The sequence below is a fragment of the Phytophthora cinnamomi genome, assembly GCF_018691715.1.
Source record: "Phytophthora cinnamomi strain GKB4 chromosome Unknown Contig50, whole genome shotgun sequence".
Lineage (NCBI taxonomy): Eukaryota > Oomycota > Peronosporomycetes > Peronosporales > Peronosporaceae > Phytophthora > Phytophthora cinnamomi.
Window position 1 is genome coordinate 1,237,126 of NW_027150983.1, and position 26,392 is coordinate 1,263,517.

The following is a 26,392-nucleotide window of genomic DNA, read 5'->3' on the forward strand; positions in this document are numbered from 1 at the left end:
ACGAATGTTTGTCGAACACTTTATCGTCCTAGACCTGGACGATAAGTTCGACGTGGTAATGGGCATGATCCGGTAATAGACTAGAAGAAGCGCACGCTCGTGCGCTTCGGCCGCGACAGCGGAACAGAGAGCGATGGCCCTGTTACCGCAACGCACGCACCAGCAGGTGCGCGCGGCTTACCAGTCGAGACAGCGCTTAATGCTGCTGTCCCGGAGTGCCCAGGAAGTGCGCGAGGGCGCGTCCAAGTGAGACCAACGTCGGCAATGCTGTTGACGTCAGAAGGAAAAGATGTGTTGGTTCCGGGAACCAACACCCACGTTCAAGTGTGTAAGGGACAGTCCCTGACCCGAAGAGGTCAGGTCGACGACGACGCGTCGGCTCCGGGAGCCGACGCACCCTCGGTCATGAGGGTCTCCGCCAATGAATGGTGTCGAGGTGACGAAGGCGTGTCAACTCCGGTAGTTGACGCTGCAAACAGTGCGGACGGTTGTGAACGTACCGCACTGACGCAATTTGCATGCTGTCGTGCAGCCGGGCTGCACGACGAAGCGCCATGCGATCAAGCCGGGCTTGATATCGCGCGCCCGCAGACAGGGTCCGCAGGCGAACAACTGTCCACGGCTGGGCCTGGACCAGAAGAACCACCGTGCGGAGCTGAGCGCCGCACAACAAGAAGACGGCGCATGCGAAGAACGCTGCGCAAGTCTCGGTCCGGGACCGAGATGCCACGAGAACCGTCTGTTGGGCAGACTGAGGCGGTGACGCCGGACGTCGAGGTGCTAAGCGTCTTGACGCGCACCGATACTGGATTCCAGTATCGCGAAATGTAACTCGCTGATCCTCCGACGACGGCGTCGGAGTTGACTTCGCTTCCAGTCATGAGCTGGAAGCGCTTCACACGCGACTTGCACGATGGACGCATCGAGCAGGTCTGCGTTCTTTCGAACAGCGAAAGAACGGAGAGCGAGAGCGAAGAGCTGAGACAGCTCTTCATGGGAAGTACCACTGAGAGTGAAGACACTCTCAGTGCGAAGACGAAGCGAGAGCGCTTCGAGGAACAAGGCTGGGACTCGCTGAAGTCGAGTCCCTATTACGAATTGTTGAGGGAGTACAAAGACGTACTCCCAGAAGAGATTCCTGCGGAGCTTCCGCAGGATAAAGGCATTCAGCACGAGATTGATCTCGTGCCGGGCACGAAGTAATGTGTCACGCGGCAGTGGCCACTGCCGCGAGAGCAAGTAAAAGCAATCGACGACTTCTTTGAAAGTCGTCGCAAAGCAGGACAAGTGCGGGAATCAAAGTCCCCGCACAGTGCTCCGACGTTCTGTGTCAAAAAGCCACAGGGCGGATGGCGCATCGTTCATGTCTACAACAAGCTGAACGATGCGACGGTACCGGCGCAGACGCCGATATCACGAAATGATGTTATCATCGATTCGATGGCCGGGAGCACCGTTTACAGTGCTATCGACTTGCGAGACGGATTCTATCAGATCCTAATGCGTGAGAGCGATATTCCTCTCACGGCAGTGAGCACGCCAAGCGGCATGCTCTGGGAATGGCTGGTAATGCCGCAGGGGCTTAAGAACGCCCCTGAGACCTTGAACAGGTGCATGACGCACTTGTTGCGCTCGGTGCGCGACTTCGCACCGAGCTACGTCGACGATGTGTTCATCCACAGCCGGGCTGTGGACGAAAAGACCGACGTAGAGATGCATCGGGTGCATCTCCGGAAGCTACTTGAACTTATGCGAAAGCATACGCTCTACGCGAACCTGAAGAAGTGTATCTTCGGGGCGAGCGAGATACCCGTCCTCAGGTGTCTCGTAGGGAAAAATGGTGTTCGCCCTGACCCGGAAAAGGTCAGAGTGATTAATGAATGACCAACGCCTTCAAGTGTCAAGGAACTGAGGCAGTTCCTTGGCTTGGCCACGTACTTGTGCAAGTACGTGGAGGATTACGCGGGCAAGATCCGCCCGCTGTCACAGCTTCTTAAGAAGGAAGCTGTGTGGAATTGGACAACCGATTGCCAAAAGGCATTCGATGCAGTCAAGCGGGGCTTGATTGAGGCACCGATCTTGGCAGAGGCTGACCAAGATCGTCCATTTCACGTCGTATGCGACGCATCCGACTTCGCGATCGGATGCGCGTTGATGCAGCGCGATCACGAGGGCCGTGATCGTGTCGTCTACTACCAATCGCGTCAGCTGAAGCCAGCTGAGCGCAACTATCCGGTGTATGACAAGGAACTCCTTGCCATGAAATACGCACTCGCAAAATTCCGAGTGTATTTGCTTGGAAGTAGACCGTTTGTGGTCTACACCGACCATGCATCACTGCGCACTGCAGTGAAGTCACCACACATATCACAAAGAATGGCGAGATGGCTCTCATTCTTTGCGGAGTATAGCTTCCGGGTCGAATACAAACCCGGAAGATTGAATGTAGTGGCCGACGCGTTATCACGTCGGCCGGGTTACGCAGAAACTGCTGACGTCAATGCCATTGACGCCATGCGATCGAGCAAATCCACATCGTCTCTGTTGGACGATGTGAAGGCCGCGTACGCGCACGACGCGGACACGAAACTCTTGCTGGCCTATGGCACAGCGCCTTGTCTGACAAGTTCCGTCAGAAACTGCCCAAGCACCTTCGTGCGCGTGCACACCGCTTTCGGGTGCACGACGGACTGCTTCTTTATAATGCAGTCGACGACAACGCGGACCGCGTTGTCGTGCCAAATGACTATGACCTGCGACTCAGGATCATGTACGAGTATCATGATGCCCCGTCTGCGGGACATCTCGGACGTGAGAAGACACCCGCGCTTCACAGCGCACCTGTGGCAAGAAGTGTTTACACTTCTTGGGAGCCAACTTTCAATGTCGACTGCGGATCATCCGGAGACGGACGGTCAAACCGAGCGCGTGAATCGCGTGCTCGTCGACATTTTGAAGAGCTACGCTCACTCGTTCCAATACTGGAGCGAGTGCTTATCGATGGCAGAGTTTGCCATCAACAACTCAGTGCATGCCTCGACCGGGCATACACCGTTCCACGTGAATGCCATGCGGCATCCACGTCTACCGAGTTTACTCGGAGTGATGGCTCCCACTTTAAGTGGGGGAGGATCTACGACTGCAATACAGCAGCCGCAGAAAACCACTGACACTTGCACAGTGTCAGCTGCAACAATGGACAAACCACATGAGTCTGCGCCCTGCGCAGACTCCTCCACCAACAAGGACAACGACCACGGGTCTGCGCAGGGCGCAGACACCGCAAAGAACCACGCAGAGGCCGGGCCTCTAGCGGAGAGCGAGCTGAATGACTTCAGCTCGAATGCTATCAATTTCATCACCAAAAGACAAGCCGTAATTCGGTTTGTCCACGACGCAATAGCAGCTTCTGTTGACCAACAGAAGCTGAACGCAGACAATGTGGGCAGAGGCAACACAAATGAATTCAAGGTTAGTTCATTGGTTTTGCTAGCTACGCAAAACCTGCCTAAACATGCAGTTTCGGATTTCGGAGCAAGCAAGCTTGCTCCGCGCTTTATCGGACCGTTCTCTGTGTTGGCACGGCACGGCAACGCTTACACACTAGACATACCGTCTAGCATGCGCCTCCATTCGACCTTTTACGTCGGACGGCTGAAGCCATACCGGCAGCACGAGCCATCTAGCTCGGCTGACCCGAAGCCTCGGCAGGAGCCGAAGCAGCAGCGGAGGACTTGGCCTCGGCGACGAGCAACCTCTCCTCCAGCGCGCGGACGCGCTGGAGCAACCCCTTCATCTGGGTCCCCAGCTCGACCTGGATATTCGAGGCGGTCTGCGAGACCGCCGCGACTTGGGCCTTCTGGTTCGCCAGCTCCTGTTTTAGGGCGGCGAACTCAGCGCCCTGCAGACGCTCCACGACGGTCACCCGGTCGTGGAGAGGCGCATACTGATCAGCCCGGGGCTGATCATACCCGGGGCGTGTTCCCACCCCCGCCACCGCCGATCCGTGACGCCCGCGGCTCAACCCGCTGGATTGTTGAGCGGATTGTTGACCATAGTATCCCGAAAACGAACCCTCAAGGGGCTCGTTTTCGTATTCGTTGGAGAGGATTTCCTCCCCATCAAGATACATGGGAGCCGCGGAACGTCTTGCTGGAGGACGTTCCAGAAATGGTGAGGGTGTACGAGGAGCAGTACGCGCTGGCGCAGCGGAAGTAGTGCGAGCGCTGCGATCATCGCTAGCGCCCGAACCCTCACGTGCTAAGAATTTAGCACGGAGCTCTTTAAGACTCTCGGGCACACGGAACGACGTGTACCCGTTCAGGTCGCGGTCGCTCAAGCGGACCGCGCCTGGGAAGCACTTCGTGCTCGGGCACAGCGCACGGCGCATTAGCCTCCTCCGCAGCAACATGAAGTTGTTCCAATTTCCACGCTTCGAGTACGTCTCGAAGCGATCACGCGCTTGCTTAATCCGATCACGGTAAGCACTCGGCTTCTTGTTGAAGTTCTCAACAAAAGCATTCCAACTTTGACAAAGTGCCTGCCACTCGGGCGCTTTGCTGCGAGAAGATGTCTTCTTGCTTTGAAACCATCGGAGCTCATGGAAGAGTCCGATGTAATAATCGCGGCTTTGATGCGTTTCCGCATCAAAGTGCAGCTCGGCAGCCACAGCGTCATCTTTGATGGCGCTGCATACGTATAACGGCACCTCATTCGGAGGTACCGAGTTCCCATACCGGTCCGTGATCTCGGACGCGGACGGCATCCACGGATCGCGCTCTGCAGGCGCAGCGTGCGGAGAGCCTTGAGCTTTAACATCACGCGCTGCAGCTGCAGCGCGCGGAGAACTGAGAGCCCAGCGGAAGCGAGTGGGATATCACTCTCAGTTCGCGAACGCTTCGAACTCGAAGCGTCCGATTCGTCCCCTTCACGCGGGCGAATGTTCTTGGCATGAGGGTCGGGCGACTCGCTCGACACCGAGTCTTTGCGCTTTGAGGGCGAGTCCTCCTCATCCTCCATATCTTCATCGTCGTCGTCGAAGTCGACGACGTCGCCATACTTCGCCTTCTGGCGCTCGAAGTAGTCGTCGATGGAGAGATGACTCCCCACCGACTTTGAAGTCTTCTTCTCTTGAGGCGCGCTCATCGTTGAATGAGCGCGGGTTTCTTCTCCAAACGCGGAGAATTGACGAATGGTCAATTCAGAGATTGACGTGCGGGGACACCGCGCGTTTAACCTAAGGGGGGATGGTGTAACGGGGTTACACGCACAAGTGGCTGCAAGTCATTTGTGGTTTTAACAGATAAAATATCTGTTAGAAGTTTTAGATACTTCCTCACCTTGGTGTAAGCCACACCAATGGATACATTGAAGTGGGCCACCACAATGAGTGGTCCACACCTACCCAAAGATCCTATTGGTAGAAAGCAGCATCTTTCTACCAATTAGAGACGTGCATATTGGCGGGGCTCTGACAGCCAGCCGCTGTCAATCCCTTTCATAGATGATAAACAGTTTTAGCAGATTTAGGAGGAAGATCAATTTACAAACAATACAGTTCTCATTTTACCTTAAATTAGCTACTTGGAGTCTTTTCTGATTTAAATTATATTTGTGTATTCAAATATAATTAACTCAAGTAATTACTAAGTACTTACGCTTCCTCACACACGTAGCGCGACGTGTAAGCTAAAGTAGTGAGTCAAGTTAGACCCACTACAGTTCAAGCCTGCATCATCAAGGGTCTTTATTCGGATGGCTAGTGTACCGCTGTTCACTCGGAATTGATACCCTATACCATAGAAAGAACGTTCGTTCAAGTACGATAAATTTGTAAAACGTTCGGTGAGGTGTGTAAACAGTTTTTTAAGTTCAAATTGCGCACTGTCAGCACTGGCTGGTGAAAGTCTTCGTGGCTGCGAGCCAGGTGCGAGACAAAGTTGGAGTAGCCCGTACCAGGAAGCTGCTTCCTGTCAGCGCCGCAGAGCTTGCACCGATGGAGCTCTTGACCTTAAGGCTCGACGAAGAAAGCGCAGATGTTCCTGTTGGTAGCCATGGTGGTAGTTTTGAAAGTGAGATTGTTATTCGGGCTCAGCGACGGAACTGGTCAAAACTCTGCTGATCGTTTAAAGCCACCCACCATACCGTGCACGTTCGGACAATCTAATGTCCACATTTGGGGATTCGGACAACTCTTTAAATTGAATTTATAAAGTGTCAGATCCGATAGTGTGGTTTCCGTTAAATTATCTTGCAATCTCGGCCGCCCCACACAACAGAGCAGAGCGGCAGCGTGGACTGTGCGGCCTCGTGACCGACACCAGCTGCGGGAGCGGGAGGACCAGCAGACGGACGGCGAAGGCGACGGCGGCGGTGGCGCAGACTGTTGTTGGGGCTCGAGTGGGGTGGTGGCCCTCGAGGCCAGCAGCAACAGCAGCAAGAGTAGACGACTGGCGCCGTGCGGAGTGCGGCGGGGCTGGGGCTCGGGCGGGACGAGGGCAGAACTGGGAAGACACATAAGTTTGCGGCGTTGTTTCACTATGTATCGAACTAGAAAAGCTAGGTTGTTTCCCTAACTTTGTATTGAATATGCATTATGTTTGATCGTTTCAGTTCACCCCGTGCGCAGGACCTTTGCTGAGGCCGATGCGCAATGGGCTAGTGTCCGCTGCTTCGCGGAGTTCGATCGTCTGGCAATGTCTGTGGGAGCAGCACGTGGATCATCCGCGGATGAGGCGCATCTACAATGCGCCCCTGTGCAGTAAGTTCCTGTTGTCGAAGTACGTGATCATCCAGCTTGCCCTCAGCATGCATGCGCTTTAAGGTTTTAACCACTGTTCCGTACGCTTTGACTTGTTTGTAACGCTAGGATGTTGGCTTCAGCTTCCTTACCTGATTACAACACGACCGCCTTCGTACCGGTGACATCACAGCCATTCAGTAAGAAGATTTTCATGAACACGACAGCAACCTTGTTCTCGTGGTAACGTCTGCGGCTCTGACGCTTGATATTTTGAAAGTCACAGAACCACTCGTACTAAATGGACGAAAGCGATTTGGCGTGCGCTCGCTGCTGTTTCGTCCTGCCTGGTCTGGCCGCCTCCACCGCGATTTCAGCTCTCGCCGCTCGCGTGCCTTCCACAGGCATGGGAGGTTCCGCCTTGACCTGGTTCGACAAGGCGTCGATCACGTGCAGCTGTTGCTGGATCAGCTCCGTTTTTATTTCACTAGATCGTCGGAGGTCGGCGCAGCTGGGGTATTCTTGTCGGGTACTCCAAGTTTCTCCTTGCGCTGAAGAAGGTCGCCCGGAATGGTAAGTGACCAACTGCCAAGTTCCGACTAGGCGACACTGACCTGTCCAAGCACTTGTTGTACTCGTGTGATTTAGGAACTTCTAGGTGCCAGCCTCAACATTTCGTGGTAGTGCAGCACCGCCACAGCCGTCAGCATATCCAACACGTCGTTGAGGAAGGCCAGGTCGGCGGAGAAGCAAAAGGCGGATGCAAATAAAATCTCTTGAAGTTGATGGATCTTCTCAGAATTCACTGGGTCGAACACATGAAGAGTTGGTAAGCAAGGCTTAGACTTTGCATCCCACCTGGTTAACGCTTTGCCAACTTGCTGATCTTCTTGTGTCGTGCTGAAAATGTAGTTAAACCGAACCCCTTGCTAATCGGCGTCATGCTCCAGCCCCCGCGATCCAGAATCCACGGAGTGTTGAGGTTGCTGTTACCATTGGCATTTCGCGCTGCACCACGGCGGAACGAGTGCAATGACAGTCCCTAAGTCACCTGAAACCCAGCCTTCGAGCACTGTCCCATCCACTTATTTAAGGCGCGGTTGACATATGCATGCATACCGGGAACGGCGATCCGTCTCGGTGGAGGCACGGCGTTGGAGGCCTCGACATCAACTGCTGCGTCATTTGCGCTTGAGGTCGAGCTGCCACGACATCGGCTACCGGGCTTGATTCAATAGGGGGCTCTCAAATAGTTGGGTGTCTCGGGGAAGGAGGAAATCGCTGGGCGTTGTCTGCATGATGCTTGCAACGGCTAGGGTATGAATAGGGCACGTCACATATTCGCCGAAATCGTAAAATAGAGATGAGTCATGACAGGAAGCCGACTTCATCCTTTTGATGTGGATGTAAACGCAGCCACCAAGATTTTAAAGGGATCATGTTAGCTAATATTTTCAACAAGCGTAAAACAAAACCATACCGGGTAAACCAAGACTGTGTTCTTTAGCAAGCACGCCGTGTCCGATGAGCGGCCCAGTAGGTACCAGAGTAAGATCAGAAACGAAGCGTCCTTGTAGTCATCGGGTGTCGTAGCGGCGCAGTAGATCACCGTGACAAGCGGGTGGAGGTCAGCTTTCGACCATGGAGGCGCCTGCTTCGTGAAGTCGGCGCCCATCTTAGCACAGTATTTGTCCAGGGTTGAGGCGATCTTCTGCAAACGCCGCCCTGACACGCTGCTTAGTGCAGGAAATAGCTCCACTAGACGGTTCTTCACATTCCCAAAGTAGCTAACAACTGAGTTTTTCAATAGTAGTGTCCCTTTAGAGCTTTCTTGGTACGCAAGATGCATAGCGAACTTGTCGAGAACAATGTACAGCACGTCCCCGGTGTCATCTGCCGCTGTCATCGAACACATCTGCTAGACTATCATGCCTTCTGATGTTGCGAAGTGCTCGAACACATTAAGCGCCGTCGGGCGCGCCCGCTGGGAGTTTCCTGGTATCAAAGCCTTCGTCGACATTTCCGATGTATAACTGGCGGAAGTGCCTCGTCTGCTCAGACACGATTCATTTTCCCAGTTTAAGACAATATGTGTCCGAAAGTGCATAGTATTTGAAAAATATGAGATCGTCTTGCTTTTATTATGATCATATCAAATACTGTTTTTTTGGTTCTCACAAAATATGTCCGAATTGTCCGATTTATTACTAGCAGCACAACATGAAATTTGAAGTTCGTCCATTGGCCCAAATGGTTTGACAGAGACTTCTGATAGGCCAAGTTTTGTTGGTGTCATATTGCAATGCGAAATTTACGATGTCCGAACCTTGATGCTATTCTACCATCGTACAGCTTCGGCGGTCAACTCAAGTGGACAACATGAACCGGATCGGATAGTGAACCTTGGCTGGTTAAACCGGGCTGCGTCATCATAGACAAAATTGTGTTGCCATAATTGCCTCAATATAAATATTTGATTATGTGTGGACCAATAATCTATATTATAATATGATAAATAGCGTTATTGTAATTCCGCAGTCATTTTTTCTGCGGCCTGTCGTTGAGCTGAACTTCAGCTCAACGATCTCAACGTCAACAAGCCCGTTGCGTTGAATACAAAATGTACGATACCAATCCAGCACTATACACCGACACCCATGCTGTGTGCGTGGCTTGGTTTGGTGAGCGCACCGCGCGGATGCATGGTGTTCAGCAGCGAGGGAGGGAGCACTCCGCCCGGAGGCGCGACATTTGTGTCGCGTCGCACGCTGCCAATCAAGTCAGCACCCAAGCGACATGGCCGCCGCCGATTGGCTGGTGGCGGTTTGTTAAAGACCGATATGTGACATAGCGTGCGTATAGTTCAAAATGCATCTGGTACAAAATAAACTTTAAAAGCAGTGTTATACTCCTGTATCGTCACTATGTACACTTTCTGCGCTCAACATCTGTCCAAGCGCTGTCAAACCGCGTCGGCGACCGTTACGAAACTTCAGATTTGGCTGGCTGCTGTGACCTGTGACCTGCTTCTCCTCCTGGGCAGCGGCTCATTCCCGCATCGGCCGTCCCCGCCACCAAGCTCTCGGATCTCCACACAGCAGCCGCACCGATCACCATGGGCAAGGGACAGCGCGCGCGCAAGGCCGCGGCCGACGCCATGCTGGCCGCCGCCATGGCGCAGAGCAAGCCGTCTGTGCTGGAGCAGGAGTACCACGCGCCGTCGTCGCTGCAGGTCGTGGCGCCCAAGGCCCCGTCGTCGGGACTGGGCGTGGTCGTGCCGCCCGTGCACAAGAAGCCGTCGCCACCGCCCTCCGAGACGTCGGCGTCCTCGTCGGACGACTGCGACGAGTTCCGCGAGCTCGCGTCCGAGGAGCAGCGCGAGGCGCTCAAGGCGCTGGAGGATGTGGACGCCGCCAAGGCGCAGCTCAGCCCCATCCTGTCGCGCCTCGTCGCCGCCTTCTCGTCCAAGAGCGAGCGCAACGCCGCGGCCGCTGACATTGTAGCGGCTGTGGAGCTCCTGGGCGTGGCCAGCCCCGCGGGCATCCACTTGCTCGACGAGATCAAGAAGTTCCTTGTCGCCAAGCCCACTACCGCCCGCGAGGGCGCGCTGCTGGCTCTCGTCGCTTTGCTCAAGAGCGAGCAGCTGTCCTCCGTGATGGAGCCCGTCGTGGTGGAGCAGCTGACCACCATCATGCAGCGCCACGCCGACTCAGAGCACGTCGTGAAGAACGTCGCCGCCACGCTGGCCAAGACGATCGCGCAGAAGGTGAACCCGCTCGCCATCCACACGGTCCTCAAGCAGATCTACAAGGCGCTGGAGCTGCGTCACTGGCAGAGCAAGGTGGCCGCGCTCAACCTGCTCAAGGAGCTCAGCGAGACTGCCAGCGAGGAGGTGTCCGGCTGGCTGCCCGAGATCATGCCGATCGTCACGGACTACGTTTGGGACACGAAGAAGCAGGTGCAGGCCGCCTCTATTGAGGCGCTGATCGCCGTTTGCTCCAAGATTAACAACGACGATGTCGTGCCGCTTGTGCCTACTCTGGTGGGTGTCATCGCGCGCCCCGAGGAGACCATGAAGGCCATTGACAGCCTGCTGGCCACTACGTTCGTCGCTAATGTGGACGCGCCAACGCTTTCCCTGATTGCGCCGCTGCTGCACAAGGCTCTCCGTGACACGAGCATCCACAGCTCTTCGCTGAAGCGCAAGGCGTCCAAGATCATTGACAGCATGTGCCGCCTTGTGGTGCGTCCGTCGGATGTGATGCAGTTCGTGCCTCTGCTGCTTCCGCAACTTGAGACGGCCATTGACCGTTTGATCGACGAAGAGGTCGTTGAGGCTGCCAAGGAAGCTCGCGCTCACCTTGTGCACGCCGCTGGCGATGGCGAGGCTATGGAGGAGGACCCCATTGAGATCCGCAACAAGCTCGAGTCCGACATTCTGACTGCGTTCACCGACGCGCTGGACCGCCCGACGCACCCTGGACTGACTGACTTCACTCTTGAGTACGTCTCGGATGTGTGCACGGAGCTCGCCACCCAGAACCGCGGCTCGGAATGGCGCCCCGTCGTCATGGCGTACCTGCAGCCGCACATGCACCACCAGGACGCGGAGCACATTTGCGATGCTCTGCGTGCTGCTGGTGGCGGTCTGGGCGAAGAGCGCGAGAAGTCCACGGACCCCAATGATGTGTGCGACCTGGACTTCTCACTCGCGTACGGTGGCAAGATTTTGCTGCGCAATGCCCGCCTTCGCTTGACTCGTGGCCACCGTTATGGTCTCATTGGCCAGAACGGTGTGGGTAAGACGACGCTGATGCGTAACCTGGCATCGGGTGCCATTGAAGGCCTGCCCGAGACCCTGCGCTCCGTGTATGTGCAGCACGAAGACATTGTGGAGAGCCAGGGAAGTCTGCTGGAGTCAATGTGCAAGGCTCCGGAGCTGGCGCACCAGACCCGTGAGACTGTCGAGAAGACTTTGACGGACATTGGTTTTACGCAGAAGATGCTGGACGGTGAGATCGATGCGCTGTCCGGTGGTTGGCGCATGAAGCTCGCCCTGGCCCGTGCCATGCTGTACAACGCTGATGTGCTGCTGCTGGATGAGCCGACGAACCACTTGGATGTGCACGCTGTGCAGTGGTTGGTTGACTACCTGAACTCGCTCGAGACGATGACGGTGCTGCTGGTTTCTCACGACACGGGATTCCTGGACAACGTGTGCACGGACATTTTCCACTACGAGTCCAAGAAGCTGGTGCTGTACCCGATGACGTTGTCCAAGTTCGTGGAGATCCACCCGGAGGCCAAGCACTACTACGAGCTCAAGTCCTCGGACATGGTGTTCAATCTGCCTGAGCCTGGTCGTCTGGAGGGCATCAACTCCATGACGCGCCGCATTCTGACGCTCGACAATGCCACGTACACGTACCCGGGTGCGTCCAAGCCGCAGCTGAACGATGTGTCGGTGAAGCTGTGTCTGGCCTCGCGCGTGGCTGTTATCGGTGTGAACGGTGCCGGTAAGTCGACGCTGATCAAGATGATCGTGCAGGAGACATCGCCTGACACGGGCACCTTCTGGAAGCACCACGCTGTGCGTGTGGCGTACGTGGCGCAGCACTCGTTCCACCACGTGGAGAAGCACCTAGACAGCAGCCCGGTGGAGTACTTCCAGTGGCGTTTCGGTGGCGAGAACGGCATCGATCGTGAGCTGAGCGACCACGTGAACCTGCAGCAGACGGAGGAGGAGAAGAACCTCGTTGGCAAGAAGCAGGGCCAGGTCGAGAAGATCGTGTCCCGCACCAAGGGCAAGCGCGGCACGCTCGAGTACGAGTGCAAGCTCGTGGGCATGACGGAGCGCCACAACAAGCGTTACACGCTCGAGCAGCTCCAGGAGATGGGTCTGGGCGCTCTGGCCGAGGCCGAGGACATCCGCCAGGCTACGCTGGCTGGCGGCCTGGACCTTCGTCCGCTCACGACCAAGGAGATCCAGCGTCACCTGGACGACTTCGCGCTGCCGGCGGAGTTCGGCACCCACGGCAAGATCCGCGGTCTCTCGGGCGGCCAGAAGGTGAAGCTCGTCATCGCTGCGGCCATGTGGAACCGCCCGCACTTGCTGGTGCTGGATGAGCCGACGAATTACCTGGACCGCGCGGCGCTGGGCGCCCTGGCGGACGGTATCCGTCAGTACGCTGGTGGTGTCATCATGATCTCTCACAGTGAGGAGTTCTACAACTCGCTGTGCACGGAGAAGTGGCTGGTGGAGTCTGGCCGCCTGACGATCATCGGCGAGGCCCAGGAGAAGGAGTACCGTGCCGGCGGAGGCCGCAAGGTGGTCGAGGAGGAGCCCGAGGAGGAGAAGAAGGTGGGCAGCAACATCAACTCGTCCATGAAGCGCACCAAGCTCACGAACCCCAAGACGCTGCGTCCGCTGAGCAAGCAGCAGATCCGCAAGCTCAGCAAGCTGTGTAAGTCTGCGGGCGTGTCCTTCGACGACTACGTGGACGGCCTCACGCGCGAGAGCCCGGAGTGGAAGTGGCTGTAAGTGATAGACCTAACTTACTATTGAATCAATAGACAACCGACACTTTGTACGTGCAGCAGCAATAGCATTCGCGTGGAAGACGACAACTTTATGCTTCGGAGACCTTCACCATCTTCTGTTAAACTTGTTCATCCAGTCGAAGTGTCCCTTATCTTTTGCTGTGCACGCTGCGAGCGAACCTATGCGGGTTATGTAGCCGCTAGCGATTCACTGGGTTGTCATTCTCCATATGCATCTGGCCATGGAGCTGCCGTGTTTTGGCTTGTTGTCCGCGAGACAGCAGCATCGTGTGCAGTATGCAGTTATAGCGCGTAACGCGTCCACCTCCGCACGACGATCGATTCAAGTGGACAACGGCATCATCCATGCACTGTACATGCATGACAAGCATTCACGTTGCAGAGCTCGAGCTCGAGCCACCGAATGTGCAGGGGACAGTTGAGTCGGGACAGTGCCGGTGCATTTTCGGCGAGCGTTTCCAGCGCCAATGGGCCGCAGTCGAAGCAGAAGCCTGCCGCGCGAGCGCCACCGCCGCTCCCCGAGCCGAAGCAGAAGCCGCAGCCATGAGAGGCGGTCGAGCAGGCGCAGCAGGAGCCCCGCCGACCTCCGACGCAGGCGGAGCCGTTCTCGGAGCCCCAGCAGCGGGTCCCTAGACGACGAGAGGCGCCGCAAGCGCCACAAGAAGCACGCGTCCAAGAAGGCGAAGAAGGAGGAGAAGAAGCGACACAAGAAGCATAAGCACAACAGGGACAAGGAGCCTCTCGATGAGGTGGAAGGCGAAGAGCTCGCAGCAACCTCAGAACCCGAAGCGGGAATTGAGGACAAGGTGGAGCAGAAGAAGGAACCGGAGAAGGCGCCGATAGACGCGAGGAGTTTCTTCGAGCAGCTCCAGAAGCAGGAGGCCGCCAAAGAGCCCGTGGGCACCGTGCACGCTCGCGGCCTGCCCGCTCCCGTGTCGGCGACGGCCATCTCGACGTCGGACAAGTGGGAGTGCAGCAAGGCCGGCTGCGGCCACATGAACTCCAAGCACGCGCCCGCCTGCAACAAGTGCGGCGCCATGAAGCGGCTCACGGAGTGGCGATAGAGAGAGCAGGGCGGCAACGCAGAGAGATCACAATACATAGACACCTCGACGGGTAGATGATGCCCTACAACCGCGGCAACAGTGTTAAACTGAAGGTTGCTTCAGAACCGACCCGTAGATTTCATGTCACTGGCAACCTATCCGGAGCAGGACGGAAAAGCTTCGTCAATCAATGCCGGTCACCGTTGACAAGCAGAGCAAGGTGACGTTGGATTTTCTTCGCCCGACTAGCCGGTAGCGGCAGCCCCTCGCTCGCTCGCGGCGCGGCGTGGATGATACCGCAAGCATGGGACGTCGCAGGGGCCATCGACGCAAAAGAGCACCCTGCACCTCCATTGCTTCCTCGCTCACTCGCGGCACAACTTCAGAAACTCAGAAACTGAGTCTATCCCTGCTCCGTGTCGTGTCCACCTTGGGCCAGCCGGAAATCCCGGCCGAATCCAGCTGAGCCAAAAATTCGCCCCTATGGTGAAACCACACTCGAAATGCCCCCACGTCTCCATTACTGCGGGCGCCACCACCACACGACCACCCAGGCAACGCGTTGCCTGGTTGCCAAAAAAACATAAAGCCCGTCGCCATCTGGCGACTTGGCTCCAGTATAGCCGCGTGATATTCGCACTTAGCCGCGCGCCCGCTTCTCCCTTTCGGGCCACTGTCCCATCACTCACTCAGTATCGGATTCGATTCGGCCGACTCCAGGCAGCTCAGCACAGGCAGCAGCAAGCAGGCAACTCAGGCAAGAGGCAGCATGAGCGACGGCCAGATCCTGCGCACGGGCGTGCTGTTCAAGAAGGGCTCGGGCACGGGCCCGTTCGGCCGCAAGAACTGGAAGCCGCGCTACTTCGTGCTCACGCCCGCGCGCCTGCAGTACTTCACGTTCGAGGACGGCGAGCTCAAGGGCGAGCTGAGCCTGCAGGGCTGCGACGAGGGCGTGCTGGAGGTCATGCCCGCGGACAGCATGAAGACCGGCAGCAGCGCCTCCACCATCTGGCGCATCGCCATCAACGCGCCCGAGCGGCGCCTGCTCGTGGCCGCCGGCACGGAGATGGAGATGAACGACTGGGTGGACAAGCTCGTGCTGGCCTTCCGCATCAACTCGGGCCAGCCCGTGCAGCGCGCGTCCATGCCCGCGCCCTCCTTGGCCGACAGCCACGGGCCCTTCGAGACGCGCGCGGCCGCCGCCTCCATCCCCAGCGTCAACAGCAACCCGAGCATCCGCGACTTCCAGAACTTCTCGGTGCCGCGTCGCGGGATTAACCAGCGCCACAGCATGGGCGCCGCCTCGGCCGACGAGCAGGAGCTGCAGCTCGCGCAGGCCCAGGCCGAGAGCGTCAAGCAGCAGCAGCTGGAGGAGCAGCGCCGCTTCGAGGAGCAGCAGCGCCAGGACGAGATCCGGTACGAGCAGCAGCTCCGCCGCCAGGAGGAGGAGCAGCAGCGCCAGGCCGAGCAGGACGCCGAGATGCGCAGGCAGCTGGCCGCCCAGCAGCAGCGCGAGCAGGAGGAGGAGCTGGCCAGGCAACAGGAGGAGCAGGCGCACGAGGCGGCGCTCGCGGCGGCCGAGGAGCTGCAGCTCCAGGAGGAGCAGGAGAAGCGCGCCCAGAAGGAGCGCGAGATGCAGAGGAAGAGAGAGATGGAGATGCAGCGCGCGAGAGAGGAAGAGGAGGCCGCGCGCCTCCAGCAGGAGCAGGAGCAGGAGCAGCAGGCGCTGCGCAACTCGCGGCTCGCGCACGAGATGGCTGTGCAAGAGAAGCTCAAGCCGCAGCAGGGCGAGGATCTGCTGGAACTGCAGCGGCGCCAGAAACGCGAGGAGCACGCGCGCGAGCGCGCCGAGCGCCAGAAGGCGCTCAAGCTCAAGATGCAGCAGGAGCAGGAGGAGGACCTCGCGTTCCGCATGACCCAGCAGATGAACTCGCACTTCAGCGTGGACGACGGGTCGGACGACAGCGACTACGAGCCGGAGGCCTCGCCGTCCTCGCCCGTGGTCGAGTCCGGGCTGGTCGACGCGTCTGCCCACGCGCCGGCCACCGCGCCGCGCTCGTCTCTGGTCGGTGACGCCAAGCGTGAGATGATCCAGAAGCAGCAACAGGAACACCAGCGGCGCCGAGAGGCCGCGCTCAAGCAGGAGCAGCAGGAGCGCGACGCTGAGTGGCGCCTGCAGCAGGTAGAGATGGAGCAGCAGCGCGCCAAGATGGCGGCCTCGAACGTGCGCGAGGCCCCGCGCGAGGTGGAGGTGGCCCCGCGCGAGATCGAGGTGGTGCGGCGGGCGCCCGTGAAGAAGCCGACCCCCATGGAGAGCTTCGAGTTTTGAGGAGCTCCCTCGTACTACACAGTATTGACAGGATACGCACGTCTCGCAGCGCGGATTAAGGTAAATGAGAGGGGAAGTAGGCTATGTCGTTGAACACAGATCGTTAGGTATGAACCACACTCGGTTATCGACTCGTGCCATTTTCCGCCCTTTGCCATTTTGGCTGCAAAGTGATGCGCCATACTCAGGCCCAAAGGCTCCTGACGAGCTTGAAGTTGGGCGGTCTTGTCAATCCGCCTGCCGAGTCAGTAGTGCCAACCTACCGATGCTTGGCCATGGCGCCGCCGCTCCAACTCCGAGCAAGTTGCTGTATTCACAGGTTAACACTAGCCTAAACTGCTCCGTGTACCAAGTTGCAAGTTGCCAGCAACTTGGGGCGGCTTGATGTGCAGGCGCTTCTTGCCCAGGAGGGACTTCGACATGCGAAGTCATGTGACGTGCGTACTCGGCGCGGGATTGGCCAAAACGCGGCCGACACAAAAAGAACTGATCGCAAGTGTGCCAGAATCTATCAGCATGGCGGACCCGCAGCAGGACGCGCCGGCGCGCGCGAGCAGCGGCAGCTCCAGTGCGTCATCGCCGTATGTGTTGCCCGGAGAGCGCAGCCAATACCCAGTGAATATGGCGGTGGATTTCACGCGATTGCGGGTACGCGACTGCATGTAGAGCGTCTCTCTGAGCTGAGACGCTTCAAGTTGCAGCGTTGCGCCGCTGGTAGCTGCAAGGCAGCGCTGCAACGCGTTCGGTGGAGTGCTAACCGAGTTGCCGTAACTTTTGCAACGGTTTGCTGTGCGTTTTACCACGTGGATCGAGCAGCCCAACGCGCTGCGCAAGTACTTGGCGTTCCACGGCATCCCCGAGGTGCCGGGCAGCTCGCGCGAGCAACTGGCAGTTACCGTTGCCAGGTGCGCTGCCTCTCGAGTTGCCCTGCAAGTGTAAACGGAACTTGATCTAAAAAAATGCATCTGCACTGACCGTTTACGTGGATTTCCTGCGTTGCTGCTGCAACTTAGGCACTTCAACCAGGAGTGCAAGAAGGCGGACGAAGGCTCCAGCATCACGTCGTTCGTCACTTATGTACGTGGCCAACGGCCTCAATGCACACCGTTTTCAAGTATGAGTAGGCTGATTGGTGGCAAATTCGCAGCTCACGGGGTCCAGCGACACGGTCGAAGCAGCGCAGCTGCTGCGCGCGCGGCCAGTTCACCGGCTGAAGCGCAAGAAGTACGACTACGACTTCGGAAATGACGACAAAGAGAACCAGAGCCGACAGGTGACGATCAGCAATGGTGGCAATATGGAGGCTGTGCTTGCCGAGGAAGATGTTGACAATCTGTACGACTACGGCCAAGAGGACGGCGCGGGGCTAGGCGGCGAGCTGCGGCCGTTTGTGGTCAAGAAGCGGCGGCCAGCGAGCCAGGACAAGAAATCCCGCGGTGGAAATGGACGAGGACGAGCAGAGAGCGGCGACGCTGGAATGACCCAAAAGAAGAAGAAGCGAAAAGGACGGCTCTACTGCACGTGCAAAGGTGCCAGCTTTGGCAACATGATCGCTTGCGATAACAAAAAGTGTCTTGATCGATCCAATTGGTACCACATGGGCTGCGTGGGTTTGGATCCGCTAGAGGAGCCACCGGAGACTTGGTATTGCCCAGCGTGCCAGGAGAACGACTCCGCAGACATTCCCGAAAACCGTACGTGGCTCTTTATTATCGTTGGTTCTATTGCGTGGTTACCGTGACTTAGCTTTGGTTGATTGTGGATCAGAGTATCGCAAACCTGTAGCGAGTGTGACGTATGGAGATATGATCGCGCATGCGCTGACGGTTCTACCTGGGGGCAAAGTACGACTCCAAGTTGGCATGGATATGCCATGTCAAGGCTCGCGCTCACAGAAACTCGTTTTGCATTTGGTAGGGCTCCTTCAAAGAGATCTGCGACTTCGTTGAGACTGAGTACGAGAGCCAACTCAATTGGAAGCTGGAGAGGTGAGTCTGGTGACTCCTGTTTTGCTGTTTGATGACGAACAGTGCGTCTGACTCCTAGCTATGCACGGTGGTAATTCTGTCGGTCAGTGACCAGCGCAAGTCTCCCGTGTGGAAGTCCTCGGTGCGAAAGATCCTCTTCTCCAACGTCCGCTTTCGGAAACACCCCGAGGCCAAAGGCTTGTTTTGCCTGGCCGCGTGAGTCGTCCGCCACCTCGCGCGCTCCTCGTTCTTCCCCGTCCCGCCTATAGCGTCCCTGTACTCCCTACCTACATCAGCCACCAACTAACCTGCGTAATTGACCAAACTGCGTGCAGTATATTCCTCGCCGCACATCCATTACCGCCGCCTCGCAACGCAACGCGCCTCGACAACTCGACAAGGAGCGAGCCGTCCTCTGGCCTGCCAGTCTGTCTGCCTGTCGGCGTCTACTTACTGGTCGTTGGGGTCGAGGTCGGGCATGTCCTCGTCGTCGCTGTCGCTGGCATCGTCGTCCATCATGCCGGCCGCGTTCTGGGCCGCCATCATCTGGTTGATGTCGAAGCCGCCGCCGCCGTTGAGCGCGCTCATGTCGAAGCCCTCCTGCTCCTCGTCCTCGTCCTCGTCCACGAACTTGCTCCAGTCCACCTTGACGTTGGTCTTCTCCAGCAGCTTGTCGGCCAGCAGGCGCGGCCAGAACTCCTCGTCCTGGTTCTTCTTGACGATGTGGAAGTGCAGGTTGCGGTCCGTCTTGGCCCAGATGCTGTCCTTGTGCTCCACGTCCACCTCCTTGAACAGCTCCAGCGTCACCTCGTACAGCTGCCCGTTGCTCGTGCCCCTGGCATCGAGAAATAAATAAAATACATACGAATTAGCGTGTATTTTTTAAAAATAAAAATCCACAGATATTCGGCGGATCTTGTCGCTGGTTGCACGCACTTGAAGGTGAGCTGCTTGGTGCTGAGCGAGACCTTCTCGTCCTTGACGTCCGGCAGGTCCACCGTCACGTACAGCGCCTCCTTACGCTGCGCCCACTTGACGGGCGCCCACAGAGCCTTGGTCTCCGACATGATCTCTCTCCTCTTAACTAATTAGCAGAAACTTTTTGTGACTGACCGCGACCAACTGACGCGGCTGGCGCGGATTCGAGAAAAGTCTCGAATCGTTGTGTGGCGCACACGCCTATTGTGTGTGTTTCACACCAACCAACTTCTGATGAGTTGACCTATCATATTTGATATGGTATGCCTGATCATAGGTCCTTCAATTGACAAGCATCACGCGTAACGGTCAAGTGCAACAATGGCTACAACAGTGTCGCTGAGCGACGACCCGCGCACGACGTGCCGGGCGTCGTCCACGCTGGACCGCAACAAGCAGCTCTACGGCGCCCCCAACATGCTGACCACGGACCTGTCGAGCTGCTGGAACTCGGCGCAGGGCAGTCCGCAGCAGGTGCAGGTGCTGCTCCACCGCGCGGTGGACGTCGCCGCGCTCTGCGTCATGTTCCAGGGCGGGTTCGTGGGCCAGGACGTGCAGGTGCACGTGAGGAAGGCCGCGGGAGGAGGAGAAGGAGGCCAGTGGGAAGCGGTCGACGTGGACGTGGACCCGGAGGACTCGAACGAGCTGCAGGAGTTCCCGTGCGCGTTGACGCGGGTGGAGGCCGTTGCGCTCACGTTCCAGCGCAGCACCGACTTCTACGGCCGCGTGGTGATCTACCGACTCGAAGTGCGCGGGGTGGAAGCGGAGGCAAGCTGTTGAGAGAGTGAGGGGGTGGCCGGTTGGCTGGCGTGTGGAATTATTTGATTAGATTTTCCGATGAACCTTCACACGACTTCTCTCTTGACGCAAGCTACATGCAGCGCACGACACTTTATACACTGGACGGCACACTTTTACTACCTACCCACCGACTGACACGCACTCGCTACAGGACTCAACTAGTATCTGGCACATTGGCTCTTAAAACACAACGCTTGCCTGCGGTCTGCTACGCCGAGGCTCTATCCCTCTATCACACTCGGCACCGCCTCATACAAGCGACTGGCTCCAGTAGAACATGAGCGCGTCCTCGCGCAGCATAATGAGGTTGTGCTGGTACTTGGGCAGCGAATGCACTGCCTGCGAGTCGCGGCTCAGCTCGTCCACAAACTGAGACGTGATCTTCTGGCGCTCTCCGTCGGACAAGCACACGTCCCGCAGCGGGTGGAAGACCACTTGTGTCTGAACATCGTCTTGAGTTTCACTGTAGAAGCCAAGCTGTAGCGATTCACAACAAGAAACACATCACAGTTAGAGTTCGAGCCACAATGTTCTTGTGCAGAGACTTCAGAGCTCGACGTACCATGCGTTGGAACTGGTCGAAGGCAGGCAATCCAAGCTTGTGCTCCCTTGCATCGGTGTACATCCTAGCAAGAATGTAGAACACTTGGTCTTCATCATTGGGTGCCTGAGCAGCACCGCCCGCCAGACCACTGAACTCGCCTAGCAGTTGGGGGTCGCCTTTGTCGTACTGATCCAGATTGATGCCCATGCTGGTCATCTCGTTGAAGAGAGTTGTCCCAATGACGCCGTTCAATGACGAGCCCGTCTCCTGATAGTTTTGGGGTTGCTGTTGCTGCTGAGGGTCGAGGGCCGGGTCGTCCTCAACGGCGGTGCTCTTGTTCAGGAACAGCTTCTCCGTGCTGTTGCCCATCATTTCCATTTGGTTGTGGAAGGCATTGCTCTCGAACAAATTACCGCTGGATCCCTGTTCTTGCCCACTGCTGCTGGGGACGTTTCCTTCGGTAGTAACTTTGTTCATGTATGGAGAGATGGACATGGATGGTCGCTGAGTGGACGCTGTTGCAAGCGCTGCCATGGTTTTGGGAGATGCATCCTCTGGCTTGGAGGTGATGTTGACCGTGTTCTGCTGCACATTGAGCGATGACGAGTCAACCATAGCGCTGCTGCCGTAGCTGCTGGTACTGGACGTCTGCTGCGCACTCATGCCCATGCTCATCGCCGAGCTCTGCTCCGCCATCTGCTGGTACGCCGCGTAACCGCGCTGTTGCTGCTGCATCGGCTGCTGGTTCATGGGCGTTCCTTCCATTTGAGAACGGTACATCATGTTGTTGCCGTTGCCACCGTTGGGAGCGAACACGCACTGCGGGCTGTGCGACAGCGCAGGGCCCGCGGCCAGCATGTCGACATCGTTCAAGCGACGACACTGTGGGCATCGGTAGATCGGGCGCGCCGTGTTCATGGAACCGTCCGGGTGGATCTCAAAGCCGCCGAGCGCCCACTCCACCGCTCCGGGGCTGTTGGCCGCGCCTGGGGTCTGGACGGGGGCCTGTTGGTTTTGCGGCGTCTGCGGCTGCATGGGGGCCACGGCGCTGGCGTTGGGCTGCATCAAGTGGCTGCTCCAGGACATGGACGACATGGGCTGCTGCGGAGGCTGCGGCGTTTGCTGCTGCTGCATCATGCCGTAGCCCATGGCGCTGCTGGTCGCCATGTACTTGCGCGCGCGCTGCGGGTGCGGCTCGATCATCATGCCGCCCGCGTTCATGCCCTGCGGCGAGTTCTGCGCCGCGCCCACGTTCATGTACGGGGTGCGCGGGGTGCCGGCGACGCTGCGCGGGGACGCGCGCATGCCGTAGACGCCCGAGGCGGCAGCAGCGGCGGCCGCCGCCGCCTGCGCGTTGAGCTTGCGCTTGTTGCGCTTGGAGCGGATGGCGATGACCGACGTGCGCGTGGGGGCGATGTCCTGGAACATGGAGCTGCCGTCCTGCTGCTCGGGCCCGATCTCGAGCATGAAGGACTGGCCCTGGTGGTTCTTGGACACGTCGTCGATGCGGAAGGAGATGGTGACGCGGCCGTGCGTCATGTTGGGGCGCATGTCCGGGAAGAGCCGCAGGATGCTCTGGTTCAGCACGGCGTTGCCCGACTCGTAGAGCAGCCGCACGTCCAGCGGCACGACGCGGTCCTCGAGGTACGCGCCGGGCGCGGGCACGAGCGTGAGCGCCACGGTCATGCACTTCTCGCGGCCGCCCTCGTCCTTGAACCAGACGTCGGGCGGCTGCGTCACCACCTGCAGCTTCTCCCGCACCACGTTCACGGGCGAAGAGAAGACGGACTCGATGTCGGCGTCGGCGCTGCGCACCTCGAGGCAGAAGTTGCGGCCGTCGCACGTGGCCGTGAGCGTGTGCAGGCTCATGGACAGCAGCGCCAGGCCCGTGTGCGGGTCGATGCGCGCCTCCGCGGCGAGGCGCAGCACGGCGTCTTGGTCCTCCACGAGGTCGTACGTGTCATGGAAGCGCAGCGAGACCTGCAACGGCTTGAGCACACTGGTTGGGGGGACCGGTTAGAGACGGTTAAGTAGGAGGGGGAGGTGTTAAAAGTGGTGGGGGATTTTTTTTAGGGGGACGCACCCGGTGACTTTGGACTTGTGGTCGTCCACGAGCTTGACGGTCGCCTGGAAGTTGACGTTCTGGTACACGTACGTGGGCACTTGCTCCGCGAACACGAGGGTCTGGCGAAAAAGCGAGAGGGGAAACCCCCTGTCCGTGAGCAACTTTCCCCGCCCACAAGAGGCAACGAAGAAAGAAAAGAAAAGAAAGGAAAAGAGGCTTACCTGCGGCATGGTTAAAGGGCAAGTGGCAATTGGGGTCGTTTCCCTTTCCTTGCGTCGCTCGCTTTCCCCTGCTCCTCCGGTGGAAAAGTGCTGCGTTTGTTCAGCCGCTCTTCTCGTCCGTTCTGGGCGGCGGTCGTCCGATCAACAAGCGGCAAAGCCACAAACTGCGTCCCGCGGGGGGCTTTCGCTCGGAATCGACGAGTGAGTCTCTGCGTGAGCCGTCCGCGCCCGGGCACAGGGGAGGGAGGCGCGGCCGGGGCTCGTCTCTTCCTGCGGCGCCGCTCCTGGTCGATTTGGGCGAGCGCCACTTGCGTTCACTATGGCGGCGACTTGCAAAGTGCAGGCCGGCGGGCCCCAGTCACAGGCAAGAAAAAATACATTCAGCGCGCCCAGCTGGCGGCGATTCGCACGGCCAGGGCTAGGGCCGAAAACGGTCTTGCACGGCACGGCACGACGCGCGCAGGTGGAGCTGAATTTACAGCGCCGAACAGCAGGGATTTGGTCATCACACTGCCGGCGACCAGGTGCCGCCTAGAGAGTTGCGGCGCGCCAGCTTGCCAGCTTGCGACTTAACTATTAATATCTACGAAGCCCCCCCCCTCCTCGTCACGTTTCTCTGTTTGTAAAGTTGGAAAGGGCCAAGCGCTCTATAAATCCAAATGCCCTTTGAGTCAAGTGCAAACTTCTTATTGGTGGGACGAGCCCGCGGGTAGGGCTACTTTATAACGGCAGCTTTCAAAGTTGAACTTTAAAGGCAAGAAAGTTGCCTTTTTCAGCGCCGTGGCGGTGCGGACTGCATCACCGCCGAACCCCCGCGCTTTGTCACCGCGCACTGCCGACGGCGCGTGTTGCCTGGCCGGGCGCAAGCGAGTGTACGTGTTGCATTGTTCGCCAGTTGAGTCCTGTGTCGTGTCCACCGGCTCAGTTTGCAATTCAAAATTTAGTTTAGATATTTTCACGCTCGGACGTTGAAGCTACTGGCGCCACGACATAAGCAATCTCGCAATCTCGCCACTGACCAGAGCTGACCTGCGCTGACCGCCGAGTTTGAACACGATGAGGCGTGTGTGCGTCAAAGGCGGCGGCGACCAAGAGATCCTGGACGTCTGGCGGCGCCGCGGCGTCCCGGAAAGCAGCTGGGGCTCGAGCTACGATCTCGGTTTGCCTCCTTGAAGCAGGCGGGCGAAAACGGCGGCAATGGCTACGCGCGCGAGGACAGTGTATCCCGAAGGTGCAACGTGCAGAGCGCCGAGTGAGCGAGCGATCGTGGAGGCGCTGCATCGGCGGGCTTACTAACGCCTCGCCAGCAAGGCGAGGAAGAGCGTGACAAGGAAGAGCTGCGTCAACATCGTCGTTTTGCGGTAGGGCTGGGCATACAAGCTCGCTCGGTTTGGCATAGCGCGCGGCGCGGCATGAGTAACACGAGCTACCTACGTGTACTACCGGGGCAACATGCTCCAGCAGCTGGCGGCGCTAGATTCCTTCGCGTTGGGCTTTGCAGGGCCGCGCGTGCCCCGGAAGCCGCGTCATTCACCACCTAGCTCACGGGGTGACAAAAACTACGCTGCCAACAGCTACGAGGTGACGAGACCGTCGGGCGTCGTCGGGGCACAGGCCGAGAGAGGGCTCCGCTACGCAATCTTCAGGCGGTAACACTCCCTGACTGCGGTGGCCTCTGTGGTGGCTTCGCGGAAGATTGGAAAACCGTTGGGTGTGACGGCATTGAACTACAAGGCCAAGTGTTGTCTGGATCGGGGAGCCCCGCTGTCGACATCGTTGGACGCTGTTACGGCGAAGACGTGCGTGCATCAACGACCAGTCAGCTCTCTGTTGACGGGCTCGCCAAGTCGCGATCGTGCACGCGCAGAGCACCCGCATAGCGCGATAGGCTATCGCAGGCAGGATAGGTGACGTCCAGGTTTCTGCCGCGTCGACGCGCTTGGCAATGATGTACATGTATGCAGCGCGACTTACTCATACTGCACAATGGCACCATCGCCACCCCAGCGCAGCAGCAGGTGCTGCGGAACTGCGGTGTCACCACGATGTCCGAGAGCATTTTGAGCAACCACATACAGCACAGGATTGCAAATGTGTAGTATGGATGTACATGTAGAGGTACTTCGCGAAAAGTGTATGTGCGTGCCGATGGCCGACCGGAAAGCCGCGCCTGTGACGAACGACCACTAGCCGACGATCAAGGGGGGGGGGGGGGGGTACTGTATAACGCGTCGCGGTATTGTTCAGGTCCCGGCGTGGGAAATCCGGTGCCGTGGGTAGTTTCTCTTGCCTTCTCACTCCGGCTGCAGCACTAGCAAAAAAGGGAAGTATCGCGCGCGCTCGACGGCGACGAGTTGAGCTTTGAGTTGAGGTCTCCTAGTCTGGCTGGCAAGTCAACGTTATCGCACTGTTAGAGACAGTTGTTGATGCCCCCCTTGCGGTCGAAGGCTCAAGTCTGTCGATTCCTTTTTCCCTGGTTGGATTTTTTACTTTTTTCTAGAATGAGACGGGAGGTTGAAGTTACTTACAATTTTAAAGTGTGCACACGTCACATACATGGATGTGACAAGGAAGCTGTTGGACACTTCCAGCAAAAAAAAAACGAAGCCGCAGTCCACAGCGTCGGGAGATCATTACTGAATTTACGCCCCAGAGCAAAGAAAGCGTCAGGAGCAAGAAGACAAGCGCAAAGCGCATCAGAGCAAAACAAGCACCGGGGCGGAATGTGCTTCCCATTTCCGCTTGGCGACGAGCTATGCAGCTGCCTGGCAGGCGCGGCGTGCGCCTCGTGCTGCCTCGCTGGCGCTGCCCAGGCATCAGAAGAAAACCGTTATCGGCGGGATTGCTATTCGCCGAGACGCGTATACGTCCAGCCTGTCGTTGTGAAAGAATACTACCCGGCTCCGCCCCCGCCACAGGAAGGATACGCCTACGCGCGGCCTGTAGGAAAGGCATGATCGACGACGAGGTTTGCGAAGCGACGGGAAGCGCACTAGAGCAGCGGGTATTCAAAATGCGTTTATATTAGCCAGAGCTCGCTATATAGTGGGGTGTGAGCCATTTATTCAAAGTTGGTACTTGTTCCTAGTTGCCCTGCGAGAGTTATGCTGCCATCTTGAATTTTGTATTGTATTATGTAGA

At 57.9% G+C, this 26,392-nt stretch overlaps 7 protein-coding genes across 7 annotated transcripts; 5 read left to right on the top strand and 2 right to left on the bottom strand.

The window, feature by feature from the left end:
* Nucleotides 1-9,854: 9,854 nt before the first annotated feature.
* On the top strand, nt 9,855-13,280 carry IUM83_06693 (Elongation factor 3; the record flags this gene model as incomplete). Its single annotated transcript, XM_067930922.1, has 1 exon — nt 9,855-13,280. The coding sequence occupies one exon, from the start codon at nt 9,855-9,857 to the stop codon at nt 13,278-13,280; it is 3,426 nt and encodes a 1,141-aa protein (XP_067789611.1).
* Nucleotides 13,281-13,767: 487 nt separating this feature from the next.
* IUM83_06694 (Elongation factor 3-like protein ABCF transporter family) lies at nt 13,768-14,364 on the top strand (the record flags this gene model as incomplete). The annotated part of the gene is made up of 1 exon (XM_067930923.1): nt 13,768-14,364. One exon carries the CDS (start codon nt 13,768-13,770, stop codon nt 14,362-14,364), a length of 597 nt encoding a protein of 198 aa, XP_067789704.1.
* A 751-nt stretch (nt 14,365-15,115) lies between these two features.
* Nucleotides 15,116-16,675, top strand: IUM83_06695 (Pleckstrin homology-like domain; the record flags this gene model as incomplete). Its single annotated transcript, XM_067930924.1, has 1 exon — nt 15,116-16,675. The coding sequence occupies one exon, from the start codon at nt 15,116-15,118 to the stop codon at nt 16,673-16,675; it is 1,560 nt and encodes a 519-aa protein (XP_067789816.1).
* Nucleotides 16,676-17,191: 516 nt separating this feature from the next.
* Nucleotides 17,192-18,862, top strand: IUM83_06696 (Chromatin modification-related protein YNG2; the record flags this gene model as incomplete). The annotated part of the gene is made up of 7 exons (XM_067930925.1): nt 17,192-17,323; nt 17,492-17,580; nt 17,689-17,752; nt 17,823-18,369; nt 18,443-18,519; nt 18,593-18,663; nt 18,751-18,862. 7 exons carry the CDS (start codon nt 17,192-17,194, stop codon nt 18,860-18,862), a joined length of 1,092 nt encoding a protein of 363 aa, XP_067789817.1.
* A 230-nt stretch (nt 18,863-19,092) lies between these two features.
* On the bottom strand, nt 19,093-19,709 carry IUM83_06697 (HSP90 co-chaperone p23; the record flags this gene model as incomplete). The annotated part of the gene is made up of 2 exons (XM_067930926.1): nt 19,093-19,477; nt 19,579-19,709. The coding sequence occupies 2 exons, from the start codon at nt 19,707-19,709 to the stop codon at nt 19,093-19,095; spliced, it is 516 nt and encodes a 171-aa protein (XP_067789888.1).
* A 232-nt stretch (nt 19,710-19,941) lies between these two features.
* On the top strand, nt 19,942-20,400 carry IUM83_06698 (Nuclear receptor 2C2-associated protein; the record flags this gene model as incomplete). Its single annotated transcript, XM_067930927.1, has 1 exon — nt 19,942-20,400. One exon carries the CDS (start codon nt 19,942-19,944, stop codon nt 20,398-20,400), a length of 459 nt encoding a protein of 152 aa, XP_067789709.1.
* Nucleotides 20,401-20,670: 270 nt separating this feature from the next.
* Nucleotides 20,671-23,260, bottom strand: IUM83_06699 (uncharacterized protein; the record flags this gene model as incomplete). The annotated part of the gene is made up of 4 exons (XM_067930928.1): nt 20,671-20,898; nt 20,984-22,964; nt 23,049-23,149; nt 23,252-23,260. 4 exons carry the CDS (start codon nt 23,258-23,260, stop codon nt 20,671-20,673), a joined length of 2,319 nt encoding a protein of 772 aa, XP_067789708.1.
* Between the last annotated feature and the right edge of the window lie 3,132 nt (nt 23,261-26,392).